Genomic DNA, 14,542 nt, shown 5'->3' on the forward strand with positions numbered 1-14,542 from the left:
TAGTTGTTCCCCTTAAATGTTAGACTTTTTTCCTTAAAATTATATAAATAAAAATTTTGGGAAATAGAACAGCTTTTCTCGGGAGAAAAAAAATGGTTTCCTCAAAAATGGAATAAAAAAAATTCCCCTCAAAAGTATACTACTTTTTATATACAATACAAAACTTTTTCTTGAAATGATACAATTTTTTTTATTTTAATACTTGTTTTCTAGAAAAACGAATTCTGTTTTTTTTCCTGGAAAACAGATATCTTTTTATTTTAATCAAAAAGATTCAAATATTTTTCTACTAAATAAAACCCATTTTTTCTTGAAAATCAAACACTTTTTTCTTAAAAACAATTTTTAATAGTTTTTTTTTCTCAAAAATATAAAAATACAATTCTAAGATTCTTTTTTAGTTTTTTCATGTATATATTTCTTCTTCATAAATTTTTCGGTAAAGAGAACATTTTATTCTCGAAATATATATATTTTTTCCCCAAAAAGTGAACTACGTTCTTCTTGAAAATTAATCATTTAAGCAATTTAACTTTTTTGTCATACATATGCAATGTTTTCTTTCTGAAATATCCAAACCATTTCCTTGACCTTTTTTTTTTCTCTTTTTTTTTTAACAATAAAAAAATAAAAAATATACACGTCTCACCAGAACAATGAGGCCCCACCGAGACCCCCAATAGTCACATCAGTGATTCCGTCTCCATTGAGATCCATGACCCCATGTATGGACTGACCAAAGAATTTCATCTTGTCATCCTTTCCACCCGCCGGGATGTGCTACAGAGAGAACGCAGCAACATTTGAATTAGTTTGACGAGAACAAATCCATGCATGAGCAGAAGCTGGCGCTCACCTGCACAAACTTCTCCTTGAGCGACCGCTTGCTGTCCCCGTGGTAGATGTACACGCCCCCTCTGTGGTCATTCTCGAAGGGCGCTCCTATGGCCACGTCATTGAGGCCGTCAAGGTTGAGGTCCGACACGGCGGCGATGGCTGTGCCGAAGCGGGCGCCGCACGGCTCGTTTTTGTGCGTGCAGCCGGACGAGCTGGCGCTACAGCACGACTGGTTGATGGGCTTTAGCGTGAATTCGAGGGCAAAGCGGCCATCCTGCAATGACAGGACACGGTACAGTAATTCAACTGTTACTCACTGAAAAATTCTGATATTCAGGGTTTGTGTGCTCTTTCATGAATGTACTACTTTCCTATTTAGACAGCACGTTGATACCATGTTGTGGTATCTTAATGGGTTTCAGAAAGGGCACACAAAAATCACATTCATGGTTTATAATAGTTTAAAATAGGTAACTGTGCGAGGTATGAAGTCTCACTGTTCAGTCTACCTGCTTGAGCTTGTAGACGTACACTTGGCCCTGCTCGTCTCTGTCGGAACCCATGAACATGGGAGCGCCCACCAACAGGAGGTCCGTGTACGAGTCGCCGTCCACGTCAAGTGTCTGCAGCACGCTACCAAAGTATGAACCAATCTGCGAGCAGGGCAGAGGTGGTTTGGTAATTGCTAAAGTGGTTGTACAAAATGAACCTCTACTATGTTTAGACACGGGCAGCACATTGGTGTACTGATGAGCAGGTTTGAGGTTTGGGGTTTGAATCCGCCGTTGGCCATGCACATCCAAGTCTGAATGCAACCCGACCGAAAAGCAAACAACTGTGGTTCCATAATTTTTCCATATTCTTTTTCATTGATCTTAGAGCCAATTGTGATGCAATGAAAAATGAGAAGCTGACTAAGCATTGTCATGGGAATAAATAAATAAATAAATAAATATGCCCTTTGTGGCTGACTTTTTTTCTGCACCTATCCATTTTGAACAAAATTGGCAGTCTCAATTGTATCTAACCGCACTATATTCACTGCTAAAAAGCATCCAGACTTTTAATCTTGAGATGACATAATGCAGCACGGCTCCCACAAAGTGAGGAAAGAGGCAAAGTTTTATGATTCTTCTGAGACACTTCAATTGATCCAGACAGTAAATACATTAGTCATAAACATATTTTCACCACTTTAAATTGGTCAATAGTGAGTAAAAAAATAATACAAAACATATATACTACCTTTGATCAGATTTAAAAAAAAAAAAACGTTTTTAAGATGTATTATATGAGAACTTGTTAACTATAATTCTACATTTAAAAAATAAAATTGAGCAAAAAAACAATCCATTAATTTTTTTAATTAATTATAAATAAAACAAGGAATAATTAATTTATTATTAAATTAAATAAACTTAAACTTACCTATAATTATAAATAACAAAATACCAGCTGAACTTGAATGATGATGATGATGATGATGATTATTATTATTTACATCTACTGTACATAGTCAATTTTTTTTTACCTCATTTACAAATGATATGGTCCAGTTATCCATCCTTTTTTTTTTAATACCTCATATTCTCACTCAGTCTGTGGATGAGCCACTACATCCAAGACTGCTTGACAGCCAATCACAGAGCACATATAGACAAACAAACATTCACACTCACATTCACACCGACGGCGGAAATCTATCATATTTAAAAATCATGTGGCACTTGAGCACAAAAGTTTCCACGTCCAGATCTGAACTTCATAAAATAAAATTCATACATATCCAGAACCTCATAATACAGGCAGGATCAAGTCTAAGTAAAATCTCTGAAAAATCTCTTTCATTCTTCACAATTCTAAACACTGGGCTTTCAGTTTTTTCAAGTAAGCTCACCTGTTCTCCTTCAAGCGTCTGCAAGACGACAACATTCTTGTCCTCCATCCGGTAGACGACAACGCGGCCCGTGTGGTTGTACCGCGGCGCCCCCGTGATGTACAGCACCCCGTCGGGGGTGGATGCCGACTGGACGTCATAACCTACAGGAACAAACAGACGGCCGAACTGTTTACGTCTCACTTTTCAAGGGGGAAGCGATAAAGCACTGAGAATTGGCAGGACAATGCGTAGCTCAGCCGAGAAGGACACAGAGGAAGGCAGACAAAATGCAATTTAGCGAGAGCGGGTTTGCCAACAGCTGAGTTTACGGTACACCAGCCTGGAACGCAGAATCAGTGGAGTGTGCTCTTCATAAATGACAGCTAGATTAAATAAATCGATATTAAGATGCCGCGGTTGCTGTTACAGGCCATAAAAGGCAAGGAGATGCGCAGGCAAAGTGACGTAAATTACTTTAATGACATCGGAGCAGGCATCCGCGGCCAAAGTAGATCAAACTGAAAAACTGTATATTTATCCTGCAGCTGTAAAATGTTGGCGGAAGCTAAACACCAACTTCGGACAAACATGTAAATACAAAAAAATCTTATTTTGGACTCACCAAGATAGCCGGCCAGTCTTTCGTACCCGGCTTCCCTTTCAGGGTCAAAGAAGTGGTCCTTCTCCGGATAAATGGCTCCATCGTCGGTGTGCATGATCACCGTGCCGTTCCAGTCGTACGCTCCCACCGCTCCCAGTAATAAGCCGTCCTATGGATGACATCACAAAGCATGAAGTTTAATATCAATTTATATCTTGCAAGAAACACCACGCAGCACTGAACGCATCACTTGGAGAGAGATGAAAACAATGTAGGAGGACGAGGACATTTTTACAAGACTGTAAGGGATTAAACTAGAGACTGTGGAGCTGTGTGCCGCACTAAAGCCCATCTTTTTTTCTGGTGGGTATTTTCCTCTTTTCAATCATTTCTTAAAAACTTCTTCTTTTTTTTTAAATCGGGGAAAAAGCTTTATATTTTCTATTGAAAATGTTTCAAGGAAAAAGTCAGATTAGAGAAAAAAGTATTTAATTTTGAGAAAATAGTTGTGTATTTAAATAAAAATAATTATAGTTTAATACAAAAAACAATTAGCGGCATATATTTTAAAGAATAAAGGTTTTAGATTTTTGTGTGTGTGTAAAAAGCTTAAAAGTTACAATATTTTAAGAACGTAGTTGTGTATTTTCTAGAAAAAAGTCTTAATTTTTCTAAAATAAATAAAGAAAAATAAAGTTTTGATGTTTAGTTTGGGGTAAAGTTGAATATTCTGTAGAACAAAAGTTGTATGTTTTTGAGATTTTTTTTATATGTTAGTCAGAAAAATATGAATTAAATAGTTGTATATTTACGATAAAAAGTGAAATATTTCTGAAAAAAAGTCTTCTATTTTATAGAAAACAAGTCTTACATTTCAGCAAAAAGAAATGTATATTTTCAAGAATCAAAATTGACAGATTTGAGGGGAAAAAAGCTCAATATATATTTTTTTAACTCATTCACTGCCATAAATTCATTTAAAAAAAAGATTATTAAAAATTAGGGGCAAGAGCCGATTAAATGTTTTTAATTGTAATTAATCACATGACTTCACTAGTTAACTCACGATTAATCAAAAATTCTATATGTTCTAAATGTACAATAAAAAAATTCTAGGTTTTCATACTCTTGGTAACAAAAGTGGAAAAAAATGTTAAACTAATAGAAATAGTTTAAATGAATTTTTGACGTTTATAGCCGTCAATGGCAGTTCATGAGTTAAAAGTCATATGACAAACAACAATGAAGGAGAATGAGAGCTGTCTATTTATTTCTCATTAAAAACAACATTTTATTTTTTAATAATGTATTTTCTTCTCCTTTTGGATCATATTTTCCTTTAAATCTTTCAAATTGAATAATAACTGTTGTTCACTCATGTATAGTATCTTATTTGTAATAACATGGATCTTTGCTCTTTTCTACAAATTGACAAAGGAATGAATGTTGAGTACTTTATGCACTTGTCCACTAGAGCCCTAAATATAACCCGCTTCTTTTGTGTACAGGAAAGATGTTTGTCTAACAGGAAGGGCCGGGAAAACAGCGGTAATTAAACATGTCAGGATGCTCCTTCTACCCGTAACTGTTAAAGTTGAGGCCTCACGCATCAACTAGAAGAACAAATCAGTTTGACTGCGTCATTGAGACGAGTCATACAGAGAGAGAGAGAGAGAGAGCGAGAAAGCATACACAACATGATCAGGGAAGCGATAATCTGGCGGGTCAAGAGGCGGGCAAGAGACACCAGAGGGAAGCTGACTGTTTTCAAACGCACATACAGTAGGAAACTGCTAATGAATGAACGCAGGAGGCATGTGAACAGCAAAAAGTTGTTGTCGCCCTCCTGAAGCCACCGCCTGATTTTACATCCCGCGCTCTCTCGTGTTTGCACAATCACACGAAATGCCATCAGTGCATGGACTCGACGGGAAGACACTGGGGCTCTTGTATCTGGAAGCGTCAATCGGCAAGGCGAATCCCCAAAGGGTAGACGATGCACAAGAGATAACGCTTGTGTCTGAGTTCACCGCTTCGGTCATCAGATAAAAATTAAGCCCACGGAAACTAGGCTGTCACGATAGTCCACTACTACTAGCCTGTTAAATACTTACATTACAGAGTCAGACTTTAAATTCCTTGGCTATAGACTTACTTTGGAAGCATGAGCGCTAAACCCAGCTTGTGACATTTCCATGTCGAAGGACGAGGTGAAATTGCCGGTCGTAGCTGCAGGAAAAAAGGACAAATGTTACAAACGTACGATGCGTAATAACTTTGATTTACTTTGAATTACCTTCCAGAGCAAAGATCTTGCTGCCAAGCGCATCTACGATGGTCAGCAGCGCCACCTCGTCTGACACGTTAAAGAAGTGGTCACGTAGCGGTTGACTAGAGATGGACGCGATCTCCCTGATGAACTTCTGCACATCCTCAGCACTTTTGTTTTGTCGGTTATAGTCGCCCAGAACCTGGACACCAGAATATTTGCATGTAAGACATTTGAAAATTCCACACATGGCTTAGACACAACATTTTAATATTAAATAGGATAGCTGGATAAAATGTTTCTATTTATTTATTTTTTATTTAAAAAAAAGGAAAAAAAGACTACCGGTAATTCAAGATGAAGGCTAGGCTTACAACTGAACTTTTTGACAACTTTACAGTCAAAACATGATTTTAAGCTAAGCTCAGCCTCAGCTAACTTTCAGAGGCATACTCTTTAACTGTTTCTCAGTCAAAAAGAAAGGGAAAAAAAAGACAAACATAAGATAAACGAGACTAATTAGCTGCTAGCCAGACTTTGGGACAATTTTCCAGTCAAAACAAGACTGTAAACTAAGCCAGGTTAGGCTAACAAGCGGCTCGCTGGACTCTGACCATTGTCCAGTCTTTAATATAAGCTAGGCGAGGCTAACTCGCTGCTGTCTTGGTTTTTATACTATTATTTAGTCAAAACCAAACTTTATTGTAAAATACATTAGGTTAGCTATTATCTGAACTTCTTGCCTCTTTCACAGTCAGTGAGACTAGCGAGGATATCCTCGCTATGTTAAATTAGGAACAATTTCCAGTCAAAAATAAGACTTTTATTCAAGATATGCTAGGTTAAGACTTATCGATAGTTGTTTTTTTTTTTTAATCATTCTAAGACTTTAAAGTATGCTAACCTTTGGTCATTTACTGCTAGCTAGATTTGTAACCATTTTCTGCTCAAACAAGACATTCTTGTAGTCTGCACTAGGCTTTACTATATTACTGTCACAATACAGCTTTAGCGTGAGCTTCCGAGGTGGACTTTGTGACTGTTTTCCGCTCAGAGTAAGATTTTAAAATAGGCTAGGCTGGGCTAACCAGCCACAAGCCAAACATTTTGACAGTTTGGAAACATGACTTTAATTTAAGATAGGTCTTTAACTACTGCTAGATGGTAGGCCAACTTTTCGACAGCTTTCCTGTCAAAACAATACTTTAATGTAAGATAGATTCAGCTAGCTGTTGACTAGTCTATCTGATCATTTTCCATGGTAGTTAGGCGTGGCTAAAACTTTTTTTACCCACTATTTTCAAGGCATTATAATATTTTAATGTAAAGAAGGTTAGGCCAACTAAACTATTTGCTGTCTTCCAGTCAAAACAAGACTTAATGTAAGCTTGGGTTGGCAACTGGCTGCAAGCTACCGTTTGGCTGTGTCTTATAATTTTCCTAAAACAACAGCTACCATAAGTTACTTATTTTGGCTTTTTATTTGTATTTTTTACAGGAAAAAATTGTCTAACTTAGCTAACGGAATATTTTCCTCGACTTATTTATGGTCGCCACACAACTGCTAGCTTTCAAAGTAAAAAAAACAAAACAATTTCCACCTACAGCAATGCCAAACCTCTCGATGCCATCCTCCTCACAGTCCTTGATGACCGGGTTGAGGTTGTGAGAGTCATGCGACTCTCCGTCAGTCACGATCACCATAACTTTCTTTACACCAGGTCGCGCGCCTCGCTCCGGCATGAACGCCTCTCTCCTAGAAAAGTGGGAAAAGTGTGCTTAATTTTGCGCAATTCTGGCCTCATTAGAATGAGTAGTGGTGTGCTGCTGTCTTTAACAAGCATTTGGATGTCATTACCAAGGCCCGGAAATTATAATCACCGTCTTGTGACTCATAGGCCACCACCATGAGCTAACAGAAACTTTAGATTCGTCCAGTAAAAATTACATTTTTATCAGCTACAATAACTCTCACAATAACTTTTCAAGTCAAAACGTGATTTTAATATGAGATAGATTAGAATAAATATCAGCTTGCTGGACTTTTTGACAGTTTTTGCATTCAAAATGACACTACATAAGCTAGGCTAACTAACTACAGCAGCTGCTAGCAAGAGTATTTTCCCATCAAAATGAAAATCATAAACCAAGCTAGGCTAACAAACCACAAGCCACACTTTTGAACTGTTTCATTCAAACAAAGATGACATGCATACATTACAATCACACCAGTTTTGCGGCGTTATGACAAGCTGTGGGTGTGTTTCTGTCATTAAAGAGAATTTGGATGTCATTGCCAAAGCCCGGAAATTATGATTACTGTCTCGTGACTCACAGGCGACCGGCCGCCATGATCTCACAGAAAGCTTGTTGGCGTGGTACCTGGCAGTGTCGATGCCCAGGAAAGTCATTGTTTTGAAGCCGGTCTGCTGTGGGAGCTCACGTACGAAATCCTGCAGGGCGGCGGTATTATCAAACTGGCTCAGGTTGACGCGGTGGGTTACTGTCTCACCGTAGGACACGATGCCAACCTGGAAAACACCAAAGAAATGCTCATTTTCCTCTCTTTCTCTTCTCCGCTTCAAATTCGCGCCCGTCGCCTGCCGAGGATGTGGTCTTGGACTCGGGTGGTGACTTTCCAGTTGACTTTCCAGAGTTTCCCCTCTGGAAAAGTCCACATGCTCGGAGCCAGATTGATTCAAGCGTAATATAAAAATAACTATTCACAGCTAAGAGCAGACAATAAATGAGCACGCTGCATTCAAGAGCAGAAACTGACTTGCGAGAGTTTGGGTCCGATCTGAATGTTCTCGATGAAGCGGATCAGGAAATCGATAATGCTTGTCCACGGGTAGATGCTGTTGGAGCCGTCCAGGACGATCACGATGTCCAGCTCCTTGGCACACTCTGGAAAAAGAATAGTCATGTATTTCACCATGGATGTGAGGGGAAATTTGGGGATCAATGTTGAGGTCTTGGATAGTAAGTACTGCTGCAATGAACCTATTTGGGAAATGGGATAACATACCTTGAATGCCAGGTGCCAGTGAGTTGAGAACCTGGAAGGATGAGCTGACGTTGGCACAAACCCCTGAGATGTACTGCTGCTGACCGCACATGTAGCCGTACTGAGGACCACATGCCTAAAGACGCGCACACAAAACACACAAAGTTGGAGCATGACAAGTGAACACACACTGAAATTATCCATCCATCATCCATCCATCCATAATCCGAACCACCAATCCTCACTAATTTATTTGTAAAAACTGAAATCATTGCCGCCTCCAAGTAACCCAAAAATTCTGGCAGTTTTCCACAAATACACTTTTTTCGTATGCAATTATACAAATTATTATTTTTTTTTTTACAATTTAGTAGGGTTCATACAAAAAAAAAAAAAACGGGAGAAAATTTGTATTGTTATGGGTGGATTTTTAAAAATAAATTAAATAATTAATTAATTCAGTGATTCTAAAATGTAGAATTTCAAACAATGGAGTGGGGTTCTCATACCACAAAAAATTTAGATTTTACACCGATCTGATTGGCTGGATCAGGATCGGACGATATTTAGCATTTTATGCAAAATAGGTGATCGGTTATAATTATATAAATAGAGTTAGAACAGAGCCGAATAGGAAACTACTATAATGCCAAAATAAAACTGCTGTATTGTAGTTCATTGTTTTTTTGGTGTTTTTTTTACTGAATGGCATAACATGTATAAAATCATACTGAAATGTCGTGAGAACTGACGGTGTAATGAAAAAATAACGTTTGTGAGTTCATCGCTATAAAAAGTGCAGTTACTGCATTTCCACAGTTGATTCACAGCATCCTGTCACGTTCCCAGAGCACGGCGGGCGAAACAGAGAGCGTCGAACATTGAAGTTCCCACAGATGAGTGCAAAGGTCTCGTGAACAGTGAACACACTTTTTATTTATGGTATAGAATTGTCACGTATGTACTGTATGGTATGGTACTGGGCAACTTACCAAGAATCCGCCGCTGGGATTGGTCACGAGCGTGGTTCCCATGGTCATGTTCTCCTTGACTTCGTGTAAATTGGGAACGGTGGTGTGTTCTGCAAGAAACGCAGAAGAATAAACAAGAGAGCGCACACAGGAAGAGCAGCTGGTCAAATTCCTCCATTTCTATTTTTTCTTGAGGAAAAGAGAGATATTTGTTATAATTTAGGATCATAATCAATACATTTCTTACAAATTTGTATCCAAATAAATAACAACAGTAATACATAAAACACTTTATTAAATAAATCAATATTTTTATTTTAGTAATGCATATTTTTGTTTTATACCTCATAATGGATTTAGTTATACATGCATGCATTTTTTATTTGTTACTTATAATTTTAGTAATGTATTTTAAAAATAAACTTTTTAATTGGAATTAGTTCAATAATATATTCAATTATAATTTTTTTGTTTTATGCACTAACTCTCCTACAAATTCTGCCGAGCAACAAGTGACCACACAAACATGTGACATGACAAAAAAAAAAGAAAAGATGACTAGCTTTAGGGTCAATAGAAATTCTGCCTAGCAACAAATGACAAGAAACAAAATTATCTATGCGTTTCTGTTGACCAAAACTGCTACTGTACTTTTTCCAATATACAAAAAATGTGCTGTAAACATACTGCATGCAACACTTGAGGATTAGCGAGAGACCTCGACAGAGTTAAGCAATCACAACATGTGGCTAATGTTAGCATGTTGTTACAAAGTGTTTCATTTAACTTTGGAATCTGCTTCCTTTTCGCATGTGTTTTCCTAACAAATAATATATTTTTTTTAAATCTGTTAGGAAGTACATTGCTGTCTTGGTTGCTGACTTGGCCTTTTCTTTTCTTTCCTTTAAAGAAAATAAATAAATCCAAAAACAGGAAGTGCACAAACACAACAGGAAAAAGATATCTGTCTGTTAGCATTATGTAGCTTCCTTAGTGTAACAAACTGGAGGAATTTTAGCAGCGTTAATGAGGGATGCGGGAAGACACGGAGAAGACGAATATTAGGTACACCTGCTAACTAACTATATAAAAAAAAATAATACAATTTCATGATTGAACACATGAGAATAAAACTGTTGCGAGGAAAGGTGAGTAGGATGCCCACCGCTGGTGTAGACAAACCCCCAGCAGGCCTCACATGACTGTTAGCCAAGCTCTATTTAATGTTTATCTATTTAATGAAGCTGTAATTACATATGGAGTGGCCATTAAGTCCGTGTTGTTTACTCTGACGGGCCTCGCTTCCCATCAGCCAGAGACACTCGTAAGCACTACAACTATGTACACACACAGACACAAAAATGACCTTTCTTACCTGGCAGCTGTAGTTTAACACATGTACCGTCCCCCCTGCCCACAGGACACTTGTAGACGTCGCCAGTTCGTTTCGCCGGCTGGCCCGACAGCGGCGAGCCAATCAGAACCCTATATTATGAAAAAAAAAAATGTGTTTCATAGCTGCAATAACAAGCCCAATCGTTCATTTTGCCTCCGTAAGAGCTGTTGTTATTTAGTTTATGGGTCTCGTTATGAGAATTGTATTTTGTCTTTAAATCGTATGACAGTAACGGACACATGAGTTCATGCATGTGTGAGCTGGGCCACATGACCTGCTGTGTAAACTGACGCTAAAAAGAGCCGCTCTTCGTCTAAACACCGCCGCTTATTAACATTCCTCAGCGCTAATGAGGCCTAAGGGTCTGAAACACGGTCCGGAAAAACACGCTCAAATTCATAGGTGAAGATGCTTTTAACTTATTCACTCCCAGCCATTTTCACTGAAGCGACCCCCTTCGCTCCCGGCTGTTTTAATGGATTTTGATTGATTTTGCAAGGCCCACAGAATACTGTGTTCTATTGCTATAAAAACATGGAACCTACCATCTTTCATCAAGAAAAAGGTGTATTTCTATCTGTTTCCATTTTGCAGCAATTAGCATTAGAATATAGCTAAGTTTCATCATTATTCACAAATCTGTTAAAACAGTGGGGAAAAGAGCTCTTTGCAACATGGCCCTGGTTGATCTCTTATACTTTGCTGCCACCTGTTGGCCGTTTTTGTAATAACTACCATTGCTGTAAGCGTTCTCTTGAGTTCAGACGCTGCCTCAAAGCCTGCTCTAGCATAAAATAAAACATTATTATTATTTTTTTTTTTTTACGTATAAATACGTCTTTGGGAGCATGGCAATATTTAGAATAGAACGTATTCATACGTTTTGGGAGCAAATGAGTTAAGTTCGGCTTTGTCAAGTTAGCGTCAAAATTTGCATTAGTGTGACACAAAGTCGGAATTATATGAAATAAATAAACATTGAATTTTGAATGAAAGATTTACAGGAATAATCATAATTTTGTATAAAAAAAATATAAAAGAACACCAGCTAGCTAAACAATAGTCGGAAAATTACATGAAAAGTCATAATTACACAAAAACAAAATTGAAAATCACTGTCAAAAAGCTGTAATTTATTAAAATTACTTAAAGGGGAAATCAAGCCAAAAATGTTCTTTACAATAATATGTTCTATGCAGCCCCTCAAGTCTAGCATTCTGATTAATATTGTGTTTTTTTTAATTTGAGTTAAGCAGCAAAATCTATTTTTTTTTTATCCTTCCTAGGGGGCGGACACATAGACTCCCCCCTAGTGGGCTGAGCGACTGTATCAGTTTGTGGTAGACATCTATGACCAGCCCTGATGTCGTCACGGCAACCAACGTTATCAACACGCCCCGAACGTGTCATTCCCAGACGTTCTCCATCACTTCCCCTTTTTATGTTTAATTTTTTTCTTGCCATCTGCACTCCCACCATTGCTCGGACCTCTTTGACCGATTACGTAAAATAAGTGTTATCTTGGAAAAGGGGGGGGGGGTAAAGGGCAGGGGGGGGGGGGGGGGGGCGCAGACGTTAGCTCAAAGTGAATTACTTCAACTCGTCTCACATGGCTCCGATAAGGCGAGAGAGCGGCAGGTACGCAACAGATAGAAAAGCTGTTTGCCTAACTCTAATTTTGTTCGACTCACTTTGAGAAGTAGATGCTGAATATATATATATAGATATTACAAGAAAATTGTTGAAATTGTGGCTGGTGATGCAATCTGTTGCTAGGCAGAATTGGGAAAAAGAGAATACAGGAACTTTGTGTTAGAACACTCCACTGCCAAACATAGCAGAGAAAGGACAGGAAGAGATGACAAAAAACATTATATGAGAAAATTATCTGCTAAACAGCACTATACTTATGAGGGTTTTTTTTAGACATTCATTTCAAAATTGGCAAAATAAATAAATTTAAATTTAATTTAAATTTAAATAAAACATTTTTTGAATTACTACTCTGTAAGAACATTTTATTACATTACATTTTAATCACTTTACTAAATCAATCACTACTGAAATTAAAATTACCACTACTATGAATAAATCACCATTAAAAGTAAATTACATTTCACTGAATTATTACATAGGAATCACTAGTCTGGAAGAACATTTCTTAAAATTATATTTTGAATCATTTAATTGAATTAAATGCAATTTAATTCGAATCACTAGTATTTAAGAAAATATATACGCGTCCCGTTATTTCTAATTTGTATCACAACTACTACTACTACTACTACTACTACATTAAATTATAAGATGCAATTTATAAAATTAAAAACTAAAATAAAATTTTTAATAGAATTGAATCACTAATTTATTAGGAAAAATATAACTAAAAATAAAATCAATAATAAAACAGATTTCTGCACTACTGCACCATCTGCTGAATAAAATAAAATAAAATAAAATAAAATATTAAGCCTTTTGAATGAATCTAGTCTCACCATTTGCCCTCACTGTTTTCAAACTGCTGGACGGTGTAGCCAAACATGTCCTCCAGCGGGCCACTGAAGGACAAGCCATTCTTTTGATCCACGTTGAAGGATAACACACATACCAGCAGCACTGTGGGGAAACCAAAAAAAAAAAAGTTTACACAGGAACACACGATGAAATACATAAACAAATCCTGAAATGGGAAACTATAGTTTGCCAACCATCAACCTGATTACAGTTTACTGAAAATAAACATATGTAGTCCTAAAATGTGAATGTAATGAGCTCAAATGAAATTTTCTGGTGACTGAGCCACAACGTCTACTGTATATACAGTAGCTCCTGTTGTAGTAATATGCTGCAGGGATGAACTGAGTGAACCACGCACACAATGACGCGGTGCCATTTTGGAGGACACATAAGGAATGTCAAGCATCACCGTGAAGCACTATGCCCCCAAACTTGTCTGACCCCCGGACAAAGACTTCTTCTCTACGCCGAACGCTATCGCTATGAATCATTGTGAGCGCACCACAAAGGCGCCTTTTAACTGTATGTATGTGCTGTGCAAAAATGAATCCGTCCAGTTGTTCGTGAGGGCAAGGCAGAGGGATGAAAATGAGACAACGCTACCAGCGGACTACAAACCCGGCGGCAACAAATAACTTGCAGCTGCTTGCTGGGAAACAATGGACTTGGCCACAATGATCGTTATTTGGTTTATGACAGCTTGTTACGCAGGTTTGAACTCGGATGCACAAATGCCTCCCAGAGGATGATAATGAGGATGATTGCTATCTCAAGCCCAAGTCAAGACAGGAAATCCTGTTCTGGCCACTCATTTGTAGTTGTGTGGGCGTGAGTTTGGATAGTGAAGTTGATTGGGTTTGTGAGTGGTTGGTCATCAGGTGGTTGGATGGTTAGTCATTTGGTTGTGTAATCTGTCACTCATTTGTAAGGATGGATGGTCAGTCATTCAGTTTATAGTTGGTTAGACTGACACGATGGTCACGTGGTTTGGTTGGCTAGTTGGATAGTCATTCCAGTCTGTCACTCAGTTGCTAGGTTAGGAAGACGCCCACTAATTTAGTTACT

General features: G+C 37.9%; 1 protein-coding gene across 2 annotated transcripts in view; it reads right to left on the reverse strand.

Annotated features, from left to right (window-relative positions):
* Window positions 1–14,542, reverse strand: part of itga1 (integrin, alpha 1) — a 54,845-nt gene that overhangs the window by 12,445 nt on the left and 27,858 nt on the right. For both annotated transcript variants that reach the window (XM_086097447.1, XM_086097448.1), the window contains 14 exons: window positions 13,456–13,576; window positions 10,940–11,049; window positions 9,586–9,674; window positions 8,615–8,729; window positions 8,366–8,493; window positions 7,969–8,117; window positions 7,192–7,342; window positions 5,614–5,788; window positions 5,473–5,546; window positions 3,339–3,486; window positions 2,735–2,877; window positions 1,347–1,490; window positions 857–1,111; window positions 650–780 (listed from right to left, as the gene is read on the reverse strand). In XM_086097447.1, the coding sequence (XP_085953573.1) occupies window positions 650–780; window positions 857–1,111; window positions 1,347–1,490; window positions 2,735–2,877; window positions 3,339–3,486; window positions 5,473–5,546; window positions 5,614–5,788; window positions 7,192–7,342; window positions 7,969–8,117; window positions 8,366–8,493; window positions 8,615–8,729; window positions 9,586–9,674; window positions 10,940–11,049; window positions 13,456–13,576 (1,933 nt within the window). The remainder of the gene's footprint in view (window positions 1–649; window positions 781–856; window positions 1,112–1,346; window positions 1,491–2,734; window positions 2,878–3,338; window positions 3,487–5,472; window positions 5,547–5,613; window positions 5,789–7,191; window positions 7,343–7,968; window positions 8,118–8,365; window positions 8,494–8,614; window positions 8,730–9,585; window positions 9,675–10,939; window positions 11,050–13,455; window positions 13,577–14,542) is intronic.

This window comes from Leptonotus elevatus, chromosome 15, assembly GCF_054856555.1.
Source record: "Leptonotus elevatus isolate MCC_2025b chromosome 15, RoL_Lele_1.0, whole genome shotgun sequence".
Lineage (NCBI taxonomy): Eukaryota > Metazoa > Chordata > Actinopteri > Syngnathiformes > Syngnathidae > Leptonotus > Leptonotus elevatus.